The sequence below is a fragment of the Chinchilla lanigera genome, unplaced genomic scaffold (assembly GCF_000276665.1).
Source record: "Chinchilla lanigera isolate Chin_1 unplaced genomic scaffold, ChiLan1.0 scaffold00049, whole genome shotgun sequence".
NCBI lineage: Eukaryota > Metazoa > Chordata > Mammalia > Rodentia > Chinchillidae > Chinchilla > Chinchilla lanigera.
The window spans coordinates 1,007,510-1,031,701 of NW_004955450.1; the positions used below are offsets into that span (position 1 = coordinate 1,007,510).

Consider the following 24,192-nt stretch of genomic DNA (forward strand, 5'->3'; position numbering starts at 1 on the left):
CACAAGTACCTGCCTGGCAAGCAAAAAGTCCAGAGTTCGATTCCTGGTACTGAAAAAGAAAATTAAAATGCAGGCACTTGTATTTTTAAAGAGCTCCTTATATACACGTATGTGTGTGATATAAAATAATGTGATGTGTATTTGTAACAGAAAATGCCTCCCCACCACTATCACCAGTATACTTCAGTTCTTAGTTGTCCAGGTAATAGTTCCTGTTCCATTTCCAGTTGTTTCTGTCTCTTAGAAATGGCTGGTCACTGTAATGCATAGCTGGCCGCTATGATGTACATTGTATAAACCAATCCACAACTGACAAGCCATTCTGCCTCTGTACTTCCTGCTTGCTTATCCCATATAAGCCCTAGACCACTAGAAAGCAGGACCTGATATTTTGGGAATGATCCTGATCAGGGCCTGTTGACGTAAATAAATCTGCCTCCAAATCCTGGGTGCCGTTTCAGTGTTTCTTCTGGCTGTTGCAATATTAACTTTAGAAAAAGACAGTGAAGAGCACAGAGAAGGAATTCCAAGTACAGGCACCATACTGCTGGCCCACTGGCTAGGAACAGGGGACCAAGAGTCAGGACCCCAGCTCTACCCTTCCCCCACCCACCTTCCATTCCAAGAGGCAGGGGGAGCCACTCTCCCTGCCCTGTCCCATCTGTCTACACAGAGTGGGTGACAGGTGCTACATTGGAGCCCCCACCCTAGACTCCATCACACCCCCTGGTGTCCCACAGTGCAGCCAGTGAGGTCACCCTGACACTCCCCTGCCTCCCTGGGCCGCCTGGCTCCAGCTCTGTGCTCCAGACCCTAAGTGGCCTTTGAGACCCACTTCAAATGTCATTTCTTTGGTGCCCTATACATCATGCCTGTTATAGTTTGTGTCTAAATGTCCCCCCAAAGCTTCACACAGTTATGGGGCAGATTTCTGATTGATTCATGGTCCAGGGCTGGGATTATGGGTGTGAGTGCTATACCTGCCCTGGGGCAGGGAGGCTGCCTACAATATAAGGGAGGGAGAAAGGCTTGCTCCATGCTCCTCCCTTTCACTCTTGTTGCTTTTGCTGTTTTCCTGCCACCATGAACTGTTGCCATCTGCCATGTGCCACTCTGCCTTGGAGCCAGCTAAGTATAGACTGAAACCTCCACAAACTGTGAGCTAAATAAACCTTTCCTTCCTTAATTTTGGGTGTTGAGTATTTTGTCTCAGCAACGAGAAAGAAAAGTAACCAAGACAATGCCCTCTGGAGCCATTCTGCACATGCCATGCTCTGCAGCTCAGGGGCATCTCCATGCCTCGGTGTACAGTAGGTGGGCAATAAATGCCTGCAGAATGAGTACATGAGCCACGCCCTCCAGGGAGAGCCACGGAAGGGGTGGGCACAGGGTGCTTACTTGTTGTACAGCACAATGTCAGGCTTCCAGATCTTCTCTGCGGGCACGCGCATGAGCTCCACGCCCCCGTAGTCGGAGGGATTCCACTTCAGCTTGTAGTCATTCCAGATCTGGGGATGGGGACAGCATGAAGCTTAGCCCAGCCGTGTCCTACCCCATTGTAGGTCATTGGGCCACTTTTAGGCTGAAGCCGGGGACAGCAGGAGGCTGAGCCTGCAGGTCCCTCCTGCTCTTGGGAGCCCCTGCCCTACCTGTGGGCAAACCCAGCACCATCCATCCATCCATCAAGACTATTAACAAGCACTTTCTCTGACCACCGCTAGTGCCAGGTGCTGCTCTCAGACCTCTGCATCAGGTCCAGGCCCAAGTTCCCAACCAGGCCCCAATAGCAAGGTGCCTTCCAGCCCTGAGAGGTTCTGGGGAGGAGCCAGGAGCCCACCTGTCCCCAAGAAGTGGCTCTGAAGCACTGGAGGGGACAGAGGTGAGGTGGCTGCAGAGGGAGTGGGTGTCACTGAGCATTGGGGGGGACAGGGCCTGCCTTTGATGGTCTCTGGGACAAGGCTGTGGGAGCTGGAGGAAGGGTCACCAGCAGGGTGGTCACTAGCAAGTCTGGGTACTGTGTTTCTGGAGGTAGAAGCCTTCTGAGGCTAGATACGTGGAGGTCTCAGTCTGAACAAGAAAATTCATTGTCCCAGTCTCCACGCCTACAGAGTCTGATTCTGGTACAGGGAAGGGAAGAAACTGGGGCCAGGGCTCTAGGCCCTGAGCTGTCCCATGTCCTAGCCTGACTGTGGAGAGGGTTCTCTGGCCACAGACCGTCCATCTGTGATGCGGGGGGCAGGTGACTGCCGAGCAGAGTGTGCGACCCTCGGTCCAGGAACTGCCCTCCCCGCCTCAACACACACCCAGCGCCTCACCCAACTCGGTTTCCACCCGTACATCAGGAAGTGGCCACCAGGGGGCAGCAGTCGCTGAGCAGCAGCTCACCTGTTTGAGCCACAGGTTGGTCTCCATGATCTGGTTCACTTCATCCTGGAGAGAGATGGAAGCAGACAGATGCCCACATGGCCAAACTGCTCCGGGAGAGACCCCAGGCCCGCAGCCAGCCCTGCACTCACCACCTTCACCAGTTGAGACATGGACACCTCGAACTGGATGATGACCGGGTTGGACACGTTAGCCACGGGCCGGATGATTTCGTTGTAGTCCTGGAACAGGTGCTCAAACAGGCGGTGCTCGGCCTCCGAGGAGCGGACCACTGGGGGGGAGGCAGCCCCATCAGCCCCAGAACATTGCTCCCCGCCTCTCCCCCAGGAACATCTCCATTCCTCAAGCCACAGATGGGGAAAGTGAGGCTCCTGAGGAACAGGGTTCTGATCACAAGCGCTCTGGGCTCTGACGCTGGACAGACACACAAGCACATCTTGACGCCAAAGAGCCGAGCGAGCTCGGTGAGGCTTCGCTTGGCTGAGCTCCAGTTTCGGTGGCCGTCAAGTGGATCGCGCACATGCCTGCCTCGAGGGCTGCGCCAGTGCCAGCTCAGGGACCTGGTACGGCTCGGCGACCCTCACAGGTGTTATCACCACAGGGGGCGTAGTGATCGCTGCTCACGGAAGGAACGACTGGCGGGCGGGCCCAACCGGGCCCTGGCCACCCCTGGTCCCCGCCTGGGCTGCAGCGCCACCCTGGGTCTGCGTGGGCTCGGCCTTCAGCCTCTTTAGTGCCAGGGACCCGTCCCTGCTGTCGACGTCACCTGACCGAGCCCTCCCTCCGGAGCCCGCGACCCTTTGTTCCCAGCACAGGGCTGTGCCTCTCTGCAGATGGGACGAGGGGACCACGGCGCCCAGGGAGCGACCGGTCCTGCAGGGCTCGTAGAGTCGCAACCCCCACCTTGCTCCAAGGAAGAAGGATGCGAAGGCGCGCTGGGGAGGGGGGCAGCACCGAGGGCGGGGACAGCTCCCAGGGACCTGCATCCTTCGGCGTCCACTGGCCACCCCGGGGCCACTCAGATCACCGGGGCCACTCCGAGCCACCCGGGCCACCCTGAGACACCCCAGGTCACCCGAAGCCTGGCGGGCGGGGGTCACGGGGGCCACTGTCGCTCCCCGGCGCCCGGGACGAGTCCCTTTGGTCCCCAGCTGTGAAGTGGGCAGGGAGCAGACGCGGTCCCAGGAGGACCCAGGACGCCCGCTCCCTTCTCGGGACCCAGGAAGGGAAGAGACGGGAAGGAAGAGGGGGCGCCCGCCGGACCCCCTCACCCCGCTTTCCAGTCTGCGTGTCCGACCCTCGCGGTACCTGGCGGCAGCAGCAGCAGCAGCAAGAGCAGCGCGGGCTGCGGCGAGGACGACGGGCGGGCGCCCATAGCGGGGACGCAGGGACCGTGCGGACGGAGCGGACCCGCCTGGCCCGCCTCGCTCCACCCGGGTTTGCACAGCTGGAGCCCGGGCTGCTGCCTCGGACAGGGCGGGGCAAGGGGGGCGGGCTCGGCGCGGGGCCTCGGGCGGGGCTTGCAGCGGGGCTTGCAGTGGGGGCTCTGGGCGGGGCTAGTGGGGGCGGGGCTCTGGGCGGGGCTAATGTGGGCGGGGCTCTGGGCGGGGCTAATGTGGGCGGGGCTCGTCCTGGGTCTCCTGCTCCCTCTTCTGAGTCCCCGCAAGTACCCCCAGCAAGGCCCGCTCGGTCCCTGAGTCCCTGCTCGGCTCCCGCAGGCTGGGGCCCTGGGTGATGCGCTGTAGTGCTGGACGTTTCGGGGCGACGTGGGTTTCTGCTTGTTTTTAAGTCGTAGAGTTCAGGGAGGGGCCGGTGGGCTGGAGTCAGTATAAACAGCGGTGATGAGGTGACCCCTGCTCAGAACGGTAGCTCGGTTCCACCGTTCTCTCCACTTTAGAATATGTTTGAAATGCTCTTTACTAAGAAGTAGAACTAAAGAAAAAGAACTTAACAGTAGACTTGAAGCAATCGGAGGGGACCCGACTCCCCACGACCCTGCTAGGCGTCCTCTGCTTGCCGCTGTCTGCAACCCTGGGGTCTCTGGGCACCCAAAGGCTTCCTAATGTCTGTGGGAGAAAGTAGTCACCCACTGTCATGGTCCCCACAAACAGGCAAAGCCTTTAGCACCTCCAAAGCTTCACCATTTAAACCAAAACACCCGCCTCCAGGACAACAGCGTTCACCTGGTGTTTTTCATTAAAGGGAAAGAAATCCCCTCTGTCCTGTGGGAATCTAAGCACAAAGCCCTTGTGTGTTGGAGAATGACCAGGGACACGCCCAGGGAGGACATATGTGGCCGTACTGGAGACGTCTGGGTTCAGGGTCTCCATCGGGAAATGGGGTGGGGGACCGCGTGGCCTGTTATACACTTAGCTGTGTACTCCACCGTGTAATCCTTATTGCCGCTTCCCTGCAGGCAGCGTGAGAGCCTGCGCTGGGTGGCCAAAGGACAATGATGACGTACTTGTCACCAAGCCTCTCTTTGTCCCGGGCAGCAGTGCTTGCTTGTTGTCATTCTCCTGGCAAAAGCTCCTTCATTTGGAAAATCTGGTAAATCACATTATTCACCAAAGGACCTGTATCTAGAATATATAAATAACTCTCAAAGCAAAGTAGTTGGCATAGCTGGGTACAGGGTTTTCCTAGGAGTCCTAACTCTGGACTATGATGAGTCATTTTAAAACACATTGGATCATATGTGATAAAATGGATGAACTGTGATATACAATTTATACCTCAATAATGCTCTTTAGAAAGTTCAGCAATGAGAAAAACACAACCTAGTTTTTAAAATGAGCAAAGGCAGTAAAGACACTTCCCCTCAGAGGATGACAGAAGCAAAACAATGTTCAGTGTCCCTAGCCACCAGGGAAACAAAACTAAATGAAAACCAGGGTGCTGTGCCCTGTCACACCCAGGACGGCTGAGATAAAACAAATGCTGTTTGATACACACACAAGGTGCCAGAGGGACAGGATCGCTTAGACTTCTGGACAGGACTGCCACTCCAGAAAGTGTCATATAAGGTTACCCATTCTCTGACCATGTAAGCCAGCGATCACATGCTGAGTGTTTATGTAGAGAAATGAACATTTTTGCTGATACCAATCCTGTGAATTTTTTTCTTTTAGCTCTATTCACAGTTGCCCCAAACTGGAAGCAGCCTATGTGTGTGGCCGTATTTATGAAGACAACACTGTCCAGGCCAGGGATATAGCTCAGTGGCATAAGTGCCTGCCTGGCAAGTGCAAGGTCCTGAGTTTGATTCCCAGTACAAAAAAAAGAAGAAGAAGAAGTAGGTCACTAAGTCCTGCCACACTAAAGGGGAGGAAAATTAGGCACCGTTTTTTTGCCAGGTGTGGTGGTACATGCCTGTAATCCCAGCACTCGGGAGGCTGAGGCAGGAGGATCATTGAGAGTTTGAGACCAGCCTGGACTACAAAGTGAGCTCAAGGCCAGCCTGAACTGCTAGTGAGACCCTGACTCAAAAAGAAATAAAACAAAATAAAACAACAACAACAAAAAACACTTCCCAGCACACTGAATGCCACATTTTGGATTCCTTCAGCAGCCTGGGCGAACCTGGTAAATCTGAAAGGCATTGGGCTGAAGGAAGAAGCCAGGCTCAAAGGGGAAGCTGTGGGTGATGGATCTCCCCTGGGTTCCAATGTATCCATTACACAAGTCTATACCTGTGTTAAGTTCAGAGAATTACACGTTTAAAGTCAATTTTATTGTGTGATAATTTTTAAAAAGAATCTTTAAAATGTTCTTCTCCATCCCATAACATTCTAGGCGCCTGTGATGTGCCAGGCGTTGTGGGAAAGATCGTGTGCAGGAGGAACTGATCCATGTGGTGGGGGTGACAGAACTGAGCCGGCCTGATGGACAAGCAGGAAGTGGCCAGAGCTTCAAGGACCCAGAGGAGGCAGCCACTTCCTCCAGGGTGGGCTGGGGACAGAGGAGGGCACAGGAGCTTGAAGGAGGAGTAGGAGCCGCCTGTTCTTTTAACACACATTTATTTTGCACCTGCTGGGTTCCAGGCTCTGTCCCTGGTTTCAAGCCCCTGCTTTCTGGAGTGCACGCTCCAGGGGTGAGAAGCGAGCCACCAGATAAGGACTGCTGGTCCTGAGGGGCTTGAGGCTGTGACGTGGTCATGAGAGAGGCTGCTTTAGGACGGGGGAGCAGGGAAGACCTCTAGGAGGAGGTGACATTAGAGCAGAGGACCACAGGAGCAAGCCCTGACCAATGAAGCTGTGGAAGTGTGGTCAGAACAGGTGTGGGGAAGTTGGGGAGGTGGCAAAGGCTCTCAGCCGCAGAGGAACTGAAAGTGTGCATGGGGCTGGAAGGCAGGCAGAGAGCCCAGTGGATATGGGTGAAGGAAGAGGCCTGGCACATAGTAGGTGCTTCCAGTATGCACATAGTAGGAGCTGCTGTATGTTCATATCACCCCCAAGTCTGACATGGGAGGAATTCTCCTGTCTGAAGCTCCCCCACCAGGGCTCAAACTCAGGCATTTGGAGAGGACAGTGCAGGCCCCCATCCTGTGCCTCTCAAGGCCATGGCTGGTTTGATTGTATCAATTGCTGATGGTCACGTGGCTATTTAGCTCATCCACAGTGACCCAGGAGGAAGCAGCCCTCTGCCTGTCTGGTAGCACACGTCATCCCACCCCATTAGCAAGGGGGCCCTGGACATGCTGGGCAGGCAGCCTAGGGCCCCTCGGAAGGCAGGTGGGCCTGGAAGAGGGGCGGCAGGAAGAGCCCCACCGTGCCCAGGATGCACACAAACACGAACACCCACAGGAACAGCCGGTCCACCACCATAGCCACATACTTCCAATCCTCAATGACCTGCGGGCAGACAGAGGGGCTGGTTATGGGTGCTGTGCTGCGGTCCTGCCCTCCCTGACTCAGCTCTTGGCATTCGGGCGGGGCCCCTGGAGGCTACATGTGGGCTTCAACTGTGCACCAGTGCAGCAAATTCCAATTCCCAGCTGGCATCAACTGGCAACTCTGGGCCACTCTGGACCCTACCCAAGAGCCACCAGGAGCTTGGGCTGTGCAGAAAAGTTAGGACTGGAAGGGGTCATGAACCTGTAGTCCTTCTGATCCTGTGGGTTCCCCAATCCACGGATGCTCAGGTCCCTCACACAGAAGGTGGTACCACGTGCATATAAGCTCTACACTCTCATGCATACTCTGATCCCCTGTAGATACGTACTTATGACACCCACTGCACCGCAGAGGCTGACTAAATAGCTGCTAAGCTGCATTATTTAGGGAATAACATGAAGTCTGCACACATTCAGTACAGAATTTTTTTTCTGAATATTTTTGACACATAGTTGAATCCACGGATGGAGAACCAGAAGACAAAAGGCTGCTTATACCACCAATTTGTGACGCAAAAACCCAATCTGGCTATAAATAAAGGGGGCTGAGGCCTGAGGCACACAAGGCCCCTTATTCTCATTTTTGGCACCAGCTGGCTCTATGCAGAGGTACATTTGGGGCCCCCTACTTTACTAGGCCAGGCACTGGGTGCTTGCAGAGCTACCTGGATGGAGATGGTGCTCTTTTTTTTTTTGGTTTCGATTTTTCTCCAGTACTGGGAACTGAACTCATGACCTTGCGCTTGCCAGGCAGGCGCTTTGCCGCTGAGCTAAATCCCCAGCCCCTAGAGAGATGGTGCTCTTTACTTTGTCCAATTCCGTTCACAGCAGTGGCTGCTACTTCCTATAAATAAGACTGAGCCTCCTCCAGCCTCATCATCTGGCTCTATCTGCCCTGCCCCATCTCTCTCTCTCTCTGTTTCTCTCTGTCTCTCTGTCTCCCTCTCTCTCCGTTGTCCTCTCAGGCCCTTCCGTGGGGTGACATTGGCTGAGACCTGGCTGGCCTGCAGAGGTGTTGTTGCAGATGTGCCTGCATCCTTAGCCCTGAGGGGCAGGGCCCAGGAAGGCCAAGTGCCCAGCATTCTGAGCTCCCCAACCCCTGGCCTAGAAGGCTCCCAAGCAGCTCGAGTTGGAAACACGGACAGCATGTACAACCTGATACCAGTGACCCAATTTGTCAGGGGCCCTCTATGGTGTGCATCTACCCTACAGGACAATCCTGTGTCAAACTAGCCCCTGAGACCCCACCAAATATGCCAGGCACCCATCCCTGAGATGCAGCAGCCCTTCAAAGTGCTCCCCCAGGGGCTGGGGATTTAGCTCAGCGGCAAAAGCGCCTGCCTGGCAAGCGCAAGGTCGTGAATTCGGTTCCCGGTACCGGAGAAAAACCAAAAAAAAAAAAACAAAAACAAAGTGCTCCCCCAATCACGCCTGGCTTGCCTGGGTCTCTTCTTGTCAGCCCCAGTTCCAAATGGCTTGCATGTGTGGTTCCCCCTCTTTTTATCCTTCTGTGCTATTTACGATAACTAGTGAATCACTGGGGAGGGGGAAGATGTTGGAGAGCAGGAGCAGTGCCTGGTGCTGAGGGGTGGGTCCTGCGCCCCAAAGCGGGGACTGACTTCTGCAAGGACACAGGATGTCCGGCAACCAGTGTGCAGGGCCAGCCTGAGAGAGACTAATGATGGTAGGACTATCCAGGAGTACAGCCTGGCTCTGCCGGGCACCAGCTGTGGGACTCCTGCAAATCAGGAAATATCTCCCAAACACACTGTAAAATGGGGCTTCTGGGGGATTAGAATTGAGGCACGTCTGCTCCAGGCAGAGCATCTAGTGCAAATTTGGAGCTATGGGGCTGATGCTGGTCTCACAGTTGCATCCTACCAGGCTCCATCCCCAGAGGCTAAAATGAATAGAGCTCGGGGCTGGTGAAGCCTGTAGCAGAGAGGGCTCAGGATGGGTGCCTGCTTGGCCAGGGTGCGGGCCAGTGCTTTTCAGTCTGGCTGTGCACATACATTGCCATGGATCCATTTAGAAACACAGCTCCTAGACACTTCCCTCTGAGGTTCTGGCTCAGCCCAAAGGGCTACCTTGAAGCTTATTCTGTGGTTCTGGGTTAGCCTGCAGGGTCCCAGAATGCCTATTAATGTCTGGGAGCCAATGGATTAGGTAATGTTAAGGTCTTGGGTGATTTTCAACTAAAGAATAGCATGCTCAAGCCAAGTGTGATGGTACATGCCTGTAATCCCAGCCATCTAGGAGGCTGAGGCAGGAGGAGCACAAGTTGGAGCCCAACCTGGGCAATTTAACATGAGACCCTGTCTCAAAATAAAAGCAAGTAAAAAGACTTGGGGATGTAGCTCAGAGAAAAGGCCCTGAGCTCAATTCCTAGTACAAGAAGAAAAAGAATAGCACAACCAAATCAATGTTTTAGAAGGTGAAATCCTAAGAAGCTGCTTCTCAACCTGGAATGTGCCCAGAGCCCTTGTTATCTGGGGTGCACCTAGGATGGCAACTTCGGGTTCTGTCAGGGGCCTGGGTTGGGCCTGAGAGTTTAGGCTTTTAGCAAGCCGCAGACAGTGCTAATGCTGCTGGCCCGAGGTCTATACCCTCAGCAGTGGCGGTGTGGAAAACCTCATGCCCTAGATTCCTTCTGTTCAGAGCTCCCCTCTCTCTGCTCTGTGTGACATGGAGCTTTCCTGGCCTGTGCTTCTCCAGCCGTGCTAACTAATGGACCACAGGGCTTTCCCTCGAGAGTACAGCCAGGGAAGGAACTGCAGAAAGACAGGAATGAGGAAATGTCCTCTTTTCTCCATGCCGCGGGGGAGGGGGGCACAGACAGCGTGTTGTGCTGTCAAAACCTGTCCGGAGAGGGGCTGGGGATTTAGCTCAGCGGCAAAAGTGCCTGCCTGGCAAGTGCAAGGTCGTGAGTTCAGTTCCCGGTACCGGGGAAAAACAAAAAAAAAAACAAAAAAAAAAGAACAAAACCTGTCCGGAGGATCTGATCTGGCCTGTGTGGAAGTGAGGCCGTGCACACCAGCACGGCACTTGTGCTGCCTGGGATGAAAACAAGTGTGGAAATGTCCAGCTATGATGATCGTGTCCTGTGTTTAGGTATAAAACCCCCCTAGACCTCTTACTTACTCATGGCTTTGCCCTGTGACTGTGAATTTCATCTCGTTTTAGGATATCTTTTGTCACCCACTTGACCACTTTTTAGCTGGTAGCAGTAATATTTTACTTGATGGTCCCGACCCCCTGAACGCTATAAATGCCTGTGTGGTGCCCGCCCTCCTACATCCCAAAAGGCTGCAGAGTCTTTCAGCCCATGACAGTCTCCTCAGGCCCTACCCTCCTCTCCTCCTCTCTGCCCCAGAGCTTTCCCCAGCACCCAGCCTGCACGCTCTGGGCAGACGGTGAAGCCGGGGTGTGCAGGCACACTAACTAATGACCCTGGCTACAGTCAGCGTATGGGGACGGGTACTGGTGCCTCATGGAGAGGAAGGTGGGTTGTAAGTATTCCGAGTCCTTCCATGGATTTGATGCTGGTCCCCACGGGCCCCGGGGCTCTCCACTGCAAGTGTGGGGCCTACGGTGGTGTCCTGCTGATGCCCTGCAGTGCTTCCTTCCAGTCTCCATGTTGTACTGTGCATCCCAGTCACCTCTCAAACTACCTGCCCCCAACCCCATCTCAGGTCTGCTTTGGGGAAACCCAGAACAAATACAAAAAGACCATTGCTACTTCCTCCTCCTTCCCCTTCCTTGAAGCTATAGGAAAATGCATTTCAGCTGTGGGTTCTTTGCTGGATGAGTGACCCAGCACCTATGAACTAACTGCAGGAAAAGGGAAATTTACTGTCTGAGCCCCTTCCCCAGGCAGGCAGGTGGAGCTGGGCTTGCCACTTACGCTCTGGTCCCGATCGTCGCTCTCCATGTGCTGGGCAATGAAGCTGACCCCCTCCAACGCTTCCCGCACATCCTGGCTGAACTTTGCAGAGGACCTTGGCCGGAAATCCCTGGTGATGCCCGAGGTGTGGGAGCCAGCCGGGGACTTGGGCGTGGACGGGCTACGGTTCACAAAGTACATGGAGTTGCTGTAGAGGTTGGCGGAGCCAGCAGCGGCCTCAGTCTTAGTGGGGTGTGGCTGGCCGGGCTGGGGAGCCTCCGCCAAGCTACTGTCCAGGCCCAGGCGCCTCATGAAGAGGAAGGTGGGTAGCTTGTACAGGAAGCAGCGCTTGACCCAGGGCGCCATGGTGTGCGTGCTGGGTGAGCGGTGGTGCACGTTGAGCACACACACGGTGGTGACGATGGAGAAGGTGACCAGCACCATGGTGAACATGAGGTACTTGCCGATGAGGGGCACGTCAAGTGAAGTGGGCGGCACGATCTTGGAGATGAGCAGCAGGAAGAAGGTGAGGGCCAGCAGCACGGAGATGCACAGTGTCATCTTCTCACCGCAGTCAGACGGCAGGTAGAAGACGAGGATGGCCAGCGAGGTGATGAGCACACAGGGCACGATGAGGTTGATGGTGTAGAAGAGCGGCTTGCGCCGGATGATGAAGTCGTAGGTGATGTCCACGTAGGTGGGGTCCAGGGGGTCCACCATCCTCCGCCCCGGGAGGGCCACGATGTCCCACTCGCCACTGGGCGTGAAATCGTCTATGGTGGCTGTGGGAGACATCAGGACCATGTCGATCTCCGTGTGGTCGTAGGTCCAGGAGCGGAACTTGAGGGTGCAGTTCTGCTGGTCAAAGGGGAAGTGCCCCACCTCGATCTTGCAGGCACTCTTGTAGATGGCAGGAGGCACCCACTCGATGCTGCCATTGGAGCGGAGCACCACGTTGGTGTAGACGGACACTTCATAGGTCCCGTCGGCACTGGGTGGGAACAGGGCATAGGGGAGAGTGCTGTGAAACCCACTGATAAGGCTCCGCACAGCACCCCCGGAGATTATTCCCACCAACCACCCATCAACACTCACCCACCCCCATGAGGCGGGCCTGCTTCATTTGGTGTCTGATGGTAGAGATGGCCTTACTGCAAAACAATCTGAGACTTCACAGGAAACAGCTCATTTAAGCCTCCCATAGTCCAATGGTGTGTGTGTGTCTTGTTATTATCCCCATTTTACAGATGGAAAAACCAAGCTCAGAGAAGTTAAATTACTTCTCTCAAGATCAGAAAACTAATTAGTGCAGCTGAGATTTGAATTCAGGTCTGTCTGTCCCTCAATTACATACTTGTTTGTTTGAGACACAGTCTTGCTGAGTTGCCCAGGCTGAACGTCTGGGCTCAAGCAACCCTCCTGCTTCAGCCTCCTGAGTAGCTGGGACCATAGGCACTCATGACACTGTGTTTAGCTTCATCTACCTACCTTTAATCATTTCATGCTATTGTTGGTATAATTACAACCCAGGGGGACCTGCAGGTACATGCCACCACACCCAGGCTACCTCTTTGCACATAGTAAGGCACTGCTACTCAATATTGACGGAAGCTCAGAAAGACAACAGAAGAAAGCAGAGCTGGATTAGGGTCAGAGCTATCCTGGCTCCAGGTGGGCCTGCATGTTTCAGACAAGGCTCCTCTCCTTGCTGGACCTCGAAATTCCAGTTTCAGCTGAGCTCTGGCCCTGAGCTCTTCTTCCAGTCTGATGGCCAGAAGCCAGAAGCACCAAAGGGGTGCAGGGCTGGAAAGGGCCTTGTTGTCCCCTAGAGTGGGGCCTGCAGCCATGGCTGCCACCCAGGCCCTGGCTTCTCTGCAGTAACTCACTTGTTGTAGAGCACGATGTCCGGCAACCAGACACGCTTGGACGGGATCCTCAGGATGTTCACGCCCTCGTAGCGGGAGATGTTCCAGGCCAGGCGGTAGTCAGTCCAGCACTGAGCAAACAGCAAGGCTGTTGTCACTCATAGGTCTGTCTCCACCCGCCTAGAGTGGCCTGGAGGAGACACTGCCTGGGCTGGGACCCTGCAGGGCACTTACCTGCTTCAGCCAGACGTTGGTGGTCATGATCTGCTCTCGCTCATTCTGGGGAAGGAGAAGGGGCAATGAAGAGCATGGACTAAGCTTTATCCTGAAAAAGGCTCCTGGCTAGTGTGACTGGCTGCCACTCGAAGATCTCTTAGGCGACTCAAAGGCATTTCACAGTCAGGATGTAGAGGCGAAGCTCTTGGTCTTCCCCAAGCCTGGCCCCACTGGTATCTCGCGTGGCACTGTCATCCTGTTCAGCAAGCTGGAAGCCCGGGAGTGGCTTCTGACCCGCCAGCGGGTGCTGTGGACTGATGTCCCACCCGCACCTCAGGTCTGTCGGCTTCTTTCCATCTTCACTGCCACCAACATCTGTCACCTGGACCACTGCAGCCACATCCTAACTGGTCCTGGGGCTGCCCTGCTCTGACGTCAGTCATTTCTCTACCCAGACCCTGGGGTGATCCCTGTGGAAGCTCAATGTGGACCATGGGTCTTTGCTCAAAACCTCCTGCTTCCCCAGTGTATCCAATGCAAAGTCCAGCCCAGGTCCTACTAGGCCCTGCTCACCTTTCCCCCTACCCCATGAGCTCCATGAGCTGGCACCTCAACACACTTCCACACACTCTCCCACAGTGGTTACACTGGCCTCCACTCCATTCCTGGAAACCCACACACACAGCTTCCTCACCGTCTTCGGGTGTCAAAATCATTCCCTTATTGGAGAAACCTCCTCAAGTTCCTACATAAAATAGCCCCCTCCTCCCTCTTATCCTGCCTTGTCTGTCTTTATAGTGATTGTTGCCACTAGGCAACATCTATCTTTTTGTGTATTAACACCACTCCCATGAGGATCCAGCTCCCACACAGCTCCAAAGACCATGAGCAAGGATGACATTGCGAAGAGCACCTAGAATGTGTCAGATACCTGATGATCATGTTCAGGATGAACACAGGGGCCTGAGGCTCAGGATCCAGGCCACGCACATCTGTCTCTCCCTGGACCACACAGGACCTCTGCACTGGCCTGTTTCTACTCTGCACACCACTACCACACATGCACACACACCACACACATGCATACCACACACACACATACACACGCGTGCATACACACAAGCACACACTACACACACAACACATAGGCATATACAGTACACATGTGCATGCATACTCCTGCATGCATACTCATACAGGCATACTCACACACATGGGCACACTACAGACATACACATACACTACACACATGTGTACAGGCACACATATACACATGCATGGGCGCATATCTCTTTCTTCCTCTGCAGCCAGGATGGACTTTCCCAACCTTCTGCCTTTCCTTTCTCCATCTCATTCTGTCCGGGTCAACTTCACACACAGGATCTCCATGGGACTCCTCTATGGATCCAGGCCAACTGTAACATCCTGTCCACTACCCCAGCCTTGACTCACCCCCTGTGCTTCCCTCCCCTCTGCTGCAGCCCCAGCCTATTGCTCTCTGCATGCATCCTGCACCCCTTCTCCTGCCTCTGGCTCATCAAGGTCACGTGCAATGTCCCAACTTCAGCCTGGTGGACACGTCTTCCAGCAAGCTGTTCTGAGCCCCCGCTAGATAAGAGCCTCAGTAGGACAAATGCCAGTTGCCAAGAGCAGAGCAGAGCATCAAAGACCTCAAGTAGAAGTCTGTATCCCTCTCATGTCATTTTTAGAACAGACATGGTGGTCCCACTCAGAAAACCTCAGGTGTCCGGGTTCCTTCCAGCTTCTTCTTCTGCTTAGAGCAAGGCCCTCATCTGCATGGCTCAGGGTGGTTACTGGGGTTCCAACCACAGCATCCATATCCCAGGCTACTGGAGTAGGGGCGCCCAGTGTGTGTGTGTGTGTGTGTGTGTGTGTGTGTGTGTAGGGATGTGTGCCAGTGATCTCATTTTGATTATTTAGGCCATTTACATTTAATGCAGCTGCTGACCGACTGGCAGTCTCTGATTTAGAATTCAAATTGTGATTTGTCTCACTTTACAATGGATTTATCCAGGAGGTAAACACAACTTTGACTTATAGCATTTCTGACATATAATGGATTTATGGGGACACAATCCCAACTCAGGTCAAGAAGAATCTGTATTTGTGTTTAAACCTACCATCTGCTTGTTTTCTGTGTACTGTATTCCATTTTCTGTACTTGTTTTATTATTTGTTCCATTTCTCCCCATATTGACATGCCTCTTCCTTTGGTAGTTACCCTAGTGACTGCAGCATATACATTGGACTTTTTAGAATCTGATACTTCCAGAACAAGCAAGGACAGCAGAATGGTCCAACTCCATCTATGCCCTCTTTTGGGGGCGTAGATGTCATGTGTTGAATTTTGGAGCTATGACTGTCATGTGTTGAATCCTACATGCAGTGCAATTAAAACCTTGTAAGACATTTCTGCTATTTTACAGTGTTGATGTCAGCACAATCCACCTGTTCATTTATCCTCTGAAATCTGGGATCATTTTCTTAATGGCAAAAGAACAACCTTTAGCATTGGATCTTCTGGTGTTACCTACTTTTTGCCTGAAAATATCTTTACCTTCATTTTTGAAAGAGAACTTCAAAATCCTTGCATAATCCTAGATTTGCAGGGTTTTTTTTTTTTCCCTCATACTAGATTAAAAGCATCACTCAGTTTTGTGACTTGAGCCACTCAGATCTTGGGCGCACCCTCAGATGAGTTTAAAAGATGCGTTACCATTATACCTTGGCTCCTTTCAGGCATGGAGCCTTCAGTCACCAAAGACTGCCTGTGTCTGGACACTGCCCCTCACACCTCACTCTTCTGGCTATGCCCCGGGGCCTGAGGGACCCTGCTCCCCACCTCAAGGCTCGCTTCACAAGGCCTGCATTTCTCACCCAGCGCCAACTCCTTGCCTGCGCCCTAGAAACTTCCATCACTAGGGTGCTGTACCTCTAACCATCCCTCTTCAAAAAGAAAATAAAACCTGGGAAATGGAAAGGACTCCCACCCTTAAGACAGACACTTGCTTTACAGACAGGCTTGAGGGAATGTGACTGCTCTTAGCGGTACACAGGGGCAGAGGCAAGGCCATGTCTCCTCTCCTCTGGCAGCCTCTGTCACCCTACAGGACCCACGGAGCAGCTGCCTGCCTGTTCTCTCTCCCCTGGGCAGGAGCTGGGTTGCAGCACCCAGAGCTCATCCATCGCCCAGCATGGACCTGCCTGGAGCCCTGGAGCCACCAATCTGTACACAGCAAGGAGGGAGAGGGACAAAGAGCACAGGGCTCTCCAGCCTGCCCGTCACCTTCCTGGGCTGGGCTCCCCTCACCTCAGGAGGTGAAATCTGGCCAGGGCACTGCAAGTTTGGGAGCCGGGTTTGTGCAGGGCCAATGATGCTGCAGAGAGGAGGGGATTAGGAAGGTAGCCATCCTCCCTGAGGATGCTGTACCTGCCCCATGTGACCCCCCTCGGAGCTGCTTCAGGAGCAGTGTGGGCACATGGTAAGGCCTGCAACTGGCCAGAATCCCCTTGGAAACATCAACTGAGGACAGCGAGGGGAAGGGAAATTCTCTGCCACCCCAGCCTGCCCGAAACTGTGTCCCCACCCACATCCACACACTGAGACGTGGCACCCTCCCCGTGGGTGCTGCATCCTTGCCTCCTTTACACACCTGGTCAGATCTTCACCACCCTCTCCAATCTTGCCCCACACCTGGGCTTCTGCACCCATGGGCCTCCCAGTCTGGTTTCCGTCTCCCCAAAAAGGAGGGGTATGTGAGCTTCCCTGGGGAGCAGGCTGTGGAACAGTAGGACAAGGAGAAGCCACAGTGTGTTGGAGAGCAGAGCCCCTGACGGGCCAGCTGGCAGCCACCTAAGGGTCACCTACCCCCTTTCTCCTTTGGTAATAAACCGTGATTTCATTAGCTATCAGATACTCACTGACCCAGTCCCCTCACCATGTGCTGACAAAACAAAGCCAACTACGAGAATTCTACTTCTCTCACCAATGACCAGGCAGGGCTCAGGCGCATGCTAAAGCCCTTACTAATGATGTGCAGGAGGCCATCCAGGGGACACGTCTCTGAGAAAGTTTTCCTGACTCAAAAGGTTTGCCTTTTCCTGCCAAGGACGTTGTTGTGTGAGGACCTTATGTTTGGAACAGTGGCTGCCATCTTGGCACCATGAGGGAAAGACAAGAGACTTGCAGGCTTGTGACATCACTGACCTCTGCCTAGGGTCCTGCAGTCCTCGAAAGTGTGGCCTGCTCTCTTGTTATGAGACATCAGACATGTTTTTATTGTATTAACCAAGCTTAGCTGGATGGTCTGTTCATGCTGAAGCATTTTTAATTTTTATTTGGTTGCCAAAGTATCTTAACTGATGTTGAGATCACAGATTTGCAGGCGGCTGTAAGCCATGGATTGAGGGTACACAAGAGGTCAGGCCATCCCCAGGCAAAGAGAACTGCACATGTGCAGATGCAGCTAGCATTTCTGGATGAAAGACTCATAACTCAGGGACAGAGTCCCAGACCTTAACAGTGAAGCAAATTCCTTCGTTTATGAATATGGAAAAAGACCATGTCTTAAGGGAGCAGAGAACAGAGCTTGGTGACCACAGCCTGGGAAGGGTGTGGAGGAAGGTTGGTAACGGGTGCAGGAGTGCAGTTGGCAGGAGAATAATGTCTTAGTGGGATAAGTGTGGTTGACAACAATTAACTGAATATTTCACAACAGCAGATAGGACTTTGGATGTTCTCAACACAGAGAAACGCCATGTCTTAGACTATAGATGCGCCAGCTACCGCTCCTGTGGCCATGACACATTGTATCATGTAGGCACATGAGACACTGTATGCATGTACTGAATGTTACACTGCACCCCATTTATATATAGGAATATCATGTGTCAGATATATAGATAGATAGATAGATACACACACACACACATACATACATACACACACACAATTTTTTAAATATGCGAAAGATGAACACTGAGAAATCTGGGCAAAGCCAGAAGTAAAGCTCGGGTCGCCCAATCCCCACCCTGCACGTGGATGTGGGGAGCTGGGGGAGGGTGCTGACCCTCTAGCCTTCTCCAGAGCCCTGGCCCGGCCCCTCCACACCCTCCACACCTACCACGCTAATGAGCTGGGCCAGGGACAGCTGCAGGCGGATGGAGACGAGCTGTGAGGAGCTGGTGGCTGGGCGGATGAGGTTGTTGTAGCGCGTTTTGTTCAGCAGGTCGTCCATTAGCTTCTCCTCAGCGTTGGCCAGGCGGCTGTCCCCTGCAAATCACACAGGCAGACCCACAGGCCCTCATCAGCTACAGTGAAGAAAGGGACAGCCGTGAGAACTGGGAGCGTGGATACCTTCGGGGTGGCTGAGGCATCCGGGGTGCAGCAGGCCAGCCTCTCCTCAGGGACCTCACACTGGACACAGCCACAGCACAGCTCAGCATCCTTCCTGCCTTATCCTTCTCTTCCTGCTGCTGCTCCACACATGCCTAGATATCCAGTCCCAGATCTGGGCACCTGTTCCTCATTGCGTCATCCATTCCACCCCCAAGTCCCTCAGTCTGTCCTCCCATCGCCATGCCCACAGCCAGGCCCTAACTCACCTCCCTGCCCTTGCTCGATCGCCTCCCCACTTCCCCACCCCCACCTCTGCCATCCACATACCCTACAGTGCCGGGGTGGTCCTCCTTCCACAAACTGGATCAGGATTCTTTCCTATCTGCAACCTTTCTGGTTGCAGAATGTTCTCATTTGCCCTTCCAGGCCTTCTGCCCCTAGCACTGGCTTCTCTTATCAATCTGATTTCCTCTCCTCTCTCTACCTTGGCTCCATCACTACACTGTGACCACAAATATGGCTTGCCTTCCCCCAGGTGGCCTTTGGTGTCTCACTTTTGTGTGTGTGTGTGTCTTTTTGAGACAGGATCTCGCTATGAAGTTCAGGCTGGACTTGAGCTCACTTTGTAGCCCAGGCTGGTCTTGAACTCTCAACGATCCTCCTGTCTCAGCCTCCCAAGTGCTGGGATTACAGGCATGTGCCACCATGCCCGGCATGTCTCACTTTTTTGTCCCCAGGTATTCCATTTCTCCTACCTGCACCACCCCAGCCTACCAACATCAGACACCTGAGCATCTTGCTTGTGCAGGCACATGCTATGTGCCAGGAACAGTTCCTTCTCTCAGAGAACTACAAGGTTCCTTTAAGATCCAATATGGGGTGGTCCCCTAGCTGCTGGTCTGGAAGTTAAAGGTCTGGAGTCAGAGTCAAGACCTGCAAGGAGCCTGAGCGCCAGCCCCAGCCCTGCCCACCGACAGTCTCCATTTCCTGCCCACATCTCACTTTCCTCAGGTGTCTGGGGGTAAAGATGAGGTTCAAGGCCTTGAGCTTGCATGCACTGTGTCAGTGTAGTGTGGGCTGGGCCCTGGGAAGAGGGACCTCAGAGGGATTTCGGAGGTCAAGGACACATGAGCAGGACAGGAAAAGATGGGAGTAGACAGAGAAAACAGCGCAGGGGCAGGAGAGCAGGTAGGAGGAGGCTGAAAGGGGTGGGGATGCTGGCCAGGGGCTGCCTGGATCACCAGCCTCAGGGTTGGGATTCATCCTCTCCCAAGCTACTTGCTCATTTTACCAACCCCTCCTCTCTGGGTGGAACTCAGGGCCAGGGCACCCCAGGGAGTGGGTCTGTGGTAGCTCCTGGCTGGGTACTGGGCTGGACACACAGCCATGGGACCAGCTGCCACCCTCCACTTTCCAATTCGCTGCCCATCTGGAGCAGATGCAATATTTAGAGCCTGGTGAAGACGCTCCTCATGCACCTGCTGCCAAGTGTCCTCCCCCGCCTGCCCTGGGCTCTCCACGGGGTTCGTACTGCTGCCTGGCCCAGATTCTGAGCACCACTTTGAAAACCTGGGGCCACTTCCTACTCAGCTGCTTGGACACCGGGGGGCCAGCCTGTAGCCAGGCTATACCTGGTCTCTCCACAGCACTGCATTAACATTTCTATTTGGGCTGATCCCTGGTCCCCTGAAGAAGGCTGTGACCTGCCCACACACACCTGGCTTGTCCAGGGTAACTCTGGAGTGTGTGTGTCGGGGGGCAAATCCCAGCGGAAAACTGAGCCCATATAATCCAGGGTGCCCTGAAGGCTGTGAGGGCTCATAACTAGCTCCAGGTCCCCTGATGTGTTCCTCTTACTCCCCTTTGTCCTCCTCCTCTTAGAGATTGCCCTGTCCCAAGGGACCCTCGCTATCTCGAGGACCAGCTATGGGCTCCAGAGTTCAAGGTCATTTCCCCAACCATTTATATCTCAACTGGGGAAATTGAGACTTCAGAGAGGAGCTTTTGTAGGACCCTCAGAAAGTCAGCTGGCCAGGTCTAGGGGCCTCTTGCAGACAGAGGCCCACCCTGTCCCTGTGACTTGCCCTGTGAGAACAGTGCCCCAGCAGACACCTGTGTTTCTACTTGTGAGTGGTGGGTGGAGGGTCCAGAAGTGGGAATGGCCAGCAGGGCTGCTGCTAGGGCCGGACAGTATACCCCCTGCCACCCAGAAGTGGAGGAGGAGCTCCAGAATGGCACAGGTTCCAGCTTCCCAATTGGCAGCCTAATGCCTGTGAGGTTTGCCAGGCTCAAAAGACCAAGGACAGGTCTTTTTCACCCCCGCTGACACTGTGGGATGGCCCAGGACGGTAGAAACTCCTATTGAGTCTCACCCTGGAGCTCGGAGCCCAGTCTCCTACAGTGAAGCAGGGAAGCTGCCACCAGGGGTCAGCCATGACCCAGTGACTCAGATGAGGAGTGGGGCCCAGCCCAGCCCTCGAGCTTGGAGTCTTTCCATGGAGAGGGGCTCCGAGGAGAAAGGGTTAACAATCTGAGAGGCAGCCACACAGGAGTCCTAAACCATGTGCTCCTGACCTGAAAAAGCATATCCAACCCAAACACGCAATGATACACCTATGATTTTGGAACAGGACTGCAGAAAGTAACCCTCAGTGGAATCCCACCAGCCAGTGGAGACCTAGAAGGCGGGTGAGTGATGTGTGTGAGGGCACAGGGAATTTGTGTTTATGAAAAAGAAGCTGTGAGTTTTTTAAAAGTTGAGATTTTATCTTTTACAAGGAGCTCCCCGTGTCCCATCAGCGCTTCTCCATCCTAGGGGTGAATATGTGGAGATGTAAAAGCAGACACCAGACTATTTCCAGAGCCTACAGTGGGGCCTGGGAACCTGCACGGGTGATGTGGGCTACAGCCCCACCAGCCCCACTTAACATACTGCCACTGGCCCCCACAAGAGTTGCAGATAACAGGTAGAGTGTATATTTCCACAGAACAAAGGAGAGCTCGAGGCCCATGCGGGGGAAAGGCAAGGCACAGAGCCATCCAACAAGTGGTGGCAGAGCTACACTTGCTCACCCTCCTCTGACAATCTTTGATGACGGGGCCACTTCCCCATAGGAAAGGTCCCCCCGACCTCCAGTACCCCCTGTGGCCTTTGCCAGGGACAGAGGCAGCTGGATCCCTAAACTGACAGACCCATGCCACAAGCTTGGGCCAGCGAACAGGAGCTGGTGGGACCACTGCGACCCCAGCAGGAGTCCACACCAGTGTGAAGGCTGGCTGCCCACAGAAGGCCCAAGGAAACTCTTTCCTCGTGCCACCTCACCAGCCAGGCCCTCAGCCATGCCAACTGTCCAGGATTCGGGAACCAGAGGGGGGTACCATCCAATGTGTTTCTTGGGAGACCCAACCCCAAAATGCAGGAGCCTCCAGCGCTGGCAGGGTGAGGCGGCCCCTTTCCCTGCAGTCTCCCCAGCGCTGACCAGGGTGCTGGTGGGGACCTAACATGGAGCAGCTCCGCCCAGGAAGGGACGAGGTGGGTGTGCTCACTCTCCGAGGAAGTCACCTCATGGTTCCGAAAGACGCCCCAAGGGTGCCCCCCAACCTCGCAGCCCCCACGGCACATCACCCCAAACTTCACAGATGCCCAAGCCTGTCCCCCAACCTCTCAGAGCCTCGGGCCCATCCCTCAAACCTTGCAGACACCTGGGCTCGTCCCCTCAACCTGCAGATCTCTACCTTGTTACCCAAACCTTGCAGCCCCCCGCCCAGTCCTCCCAAACATCACAGACCTCGGATCCGTCCCCCGAGTCTCGCAGGCCCCTGGGCCCGTTCCCCCAGCCTCGATCCCACTCGGCCAGTCGGCCGGGACACTGTCCACCTGCTCCCAGTTCAGCCGTGCTTGGCCGCCCCGACCCTGTCCTCCCCGGAAGGACTCACCTCGCCCGAAGAGGGCGAGCAAGGAGAGGAGGACCAGCCCGGGCGCGCGCCGCATGGTGGGCGGGGTCGCTGGCGCGGGGCAGCCCAGGGCAGGCAAGGAGCGCGAGTCCCGGACGGCGAAGTCGGACGCGCGCTCCGCAGGCGCTAGGACCACGCGGAGAGTCCCGCGAGCCCGCCGGGCTGCAGTAGCGAGCCCCGCCCACTCGGGAAGGGGGCGGCCGGGAAAGCGGGGCCGACAACGAGGGGTGTGGAGGCCTGGAAGGAGGGGCGGGGCCTAGGGGAGTGGGAGGAGCCCTATGGAGAGGGCGGGGCCTGGAGCGTTGGGGTGTGGCGAGCAGGGCCGGGTGTGGCGAGCAGGGCCGGGTGTGGCGAGCAGGGCCGGGTGTGGCGAGCAGGGCGGGGTGGGGCGGGGCGGGACGCAGGGCTAGGAGGGAGAGGAGTCGGGTATGGGCCCCAAGGTGGTTCTGGAGGCCCGCCCGAGGGTCCTGCCCAGTGGCTCCCTGGCTACTTCGCAATGCTTAGGAGCTTAGCAAAAGTGTGGGGTCGGGAGGGTGACATCGCTCAGGGTCCCCTGGCCCGCTAGCGACCAGAGAGGGTGCGGAGGTACAGGGAGAGCATGGAGGGCCAACTGTCCGGGGGGCTCTGGCTGAGCGCTGGAACCAGTCGCGTTGCCTTGGGCTTGGGGACAGCACAGCAAGTGTCTGCAGCCCACCTCTGCACCCGCCCCAACTGGCCCCCAAGTCTGGATCCTAAGGGCCTTTCGGGGCTGCCTAGAGCCCCAGGGCTTTCGACCCTCCACCCCATGTCCTCCTTGGCCTGGCCCTCAGAGGCCACCCTCACATCCCAGAGACAGGCGGGGAGGGCAGGGTCCGGAGAGCGACATCTCTCTCCAGGACGGGAAGTCTTGCTTTCATTTTGTTTCCCCCAGCGTCTTCGCTCTAGAACCTGACATGTTGGCATCTGATATTAAAAAAATAAATGAAATAAAACAAAAATCCCAGCTGTTGAAATGGTGCTGGCTTTCCCGTGGGGATGGTTTGGAGAATTTAGGTTTGAGGCTCCTCTCTTCTCTAAACTTCAGCAATAATAGGTGAGAGCTATAAAGTAAATTCAAAAAGACATAACCAGGCCCCAAATAAGATCACATCTCCATGAGTCAGAAACGAAAATTAGAGGGACTAGGGACCAAAGCCGGAAGCCAAAGGCAGTGGCTGATCCTGTGGGATGGGGGGAGTGAAAGACTCGGCTTGAGTGTACCTTAAAACCCTGGAACAGTGCTGGGTGAGGGGAGCCTGCCGCCAGTGGGTTTTCCCTGATGCTCAGGAGCTTGAGGATGCTGTGGAAGCTGGTGAGTAGCAGTGGGAGGTTCAAGGGAGTGTGAGAGAATGTCACATCGCCAACATAAGCCACCTTGGAGCCAGGTGAGATGTTCCTGTAGAAGTTCCTGTAAGGGATGTCCTCAGAGATTGTGGGGACAAGTTAAGGGACACAGGCACTACCTTAAAGGGCCTCCACTAACCAATTTGGGACAGCTTGAGCATTAAAATAAACGGGGATAGTGATGAATTATTATTCATTAAGTTAAATAGGAATCTATTCTGAAGTGAAGTTAGAAATTTGATGAGAAGTGGAATGTTTATAGAATTTCAAAGGA

The 24,192-nt window shown here is 54.7% G+C and overlaps 2 protein-coding genes across 3 annotated transcripts in view; both read right to left on the reverse strand.

Annotated features, from left to right (window-relative positions):
* The window catches only part of Chrna3 (cholinergic receptor, nicotinic, alpha 3 (neuronal)), a 31,687-nt gene extending 27,880 nt beyond the window's left edge, over positions 1–3,807 (reverse strand). Inside the window, exons 1-4 of the mRNA XM_005393455.2 lie at positions 3,694–3,807; positions 2,517–2,656; positions 2,386–2,430; positions 1,399–1,508 (exon numbers count right to left, since the gene is read on the reverse strand). Of these exons, the coding sequence (XP_005393512.1) occupies positions 1,399–1,508; positions 2,386–2,430; positions 2,517–2,656; positions 3,694–3,760 (362 nt within the window). The 5' untranslated portion in view covers positions 3,761–3,807. The remainder of the gene's footprint in view (positions 1–1,398; positions 1,509–2,385; positions 2,431–2,516; positions 2,657–3,693) is intronic.
* A 2,580-nt stretch (positions 3,808–6,387) lies between these two features.
* On the reverse strand, positions 6,388–22,723 carry Chrnb4 (cholinergic receptor, nicotinic, beta 4 (neuronal)). 2 transcript variants are annotated; one of them, XM_005393458.1, is made up of 6 exons: positions 22,539–22,723; positions 18,388–18,536; positions 13,262–13,306; positions 13,049–13,158; positions 11,184–12,153; positions 6,388–7,238 (listed from the first exon to the last, which is right to left on the reverse strand). In XM_005393458.1, the coding sequence occupies exons 1-6, from the start codon at positions 22,591–22,593 to the stop codon at positions 7,098–7,100; spliced, it is 1,470 nt and encodes a 489-aa protein (XP_005393515.1). In that variant the 5' UTR covers positions 22,594–22,723; the 3' UTR covers positions 6,388–7,097. The 2 variants fall into 2 exon arrangements, with proteins under 2 accessions (XP_005393515.1, XP_005393516.1); XM_005393459.1 differs by lacking the exon at positions 13,262–13,306.
* Positions 22,724–24,192: the final 1,469 nt, after the last annotated feature.

Excerpts from the sequence above, each read along its gene's own strand:
- Chrnb4 (XM_005393458.1), bottom strand. The coding sequence starts at position 22,593 with ATGCGGCGCGCGCCCGGGCTGGTCCTCCTCTCCTTGCTCGCCCTCTTC. Across the intron at positions 18,537-22,538 it reads GCTCGCCCTCTTCGGGCGAG|GGGACAGCCGCCTGGCCAAC; the intron begins GTGAGTCCTTCC and ends TGTGATTTGCAG. Across the intron at positions 13,159-13,261 it reads CCAACGTCTGGCTGAAGCAG|TGCTGGACTGACTACCGCCT; the intron begins GTAAGTGCCCTG and ends CTGTTTGCTCAG.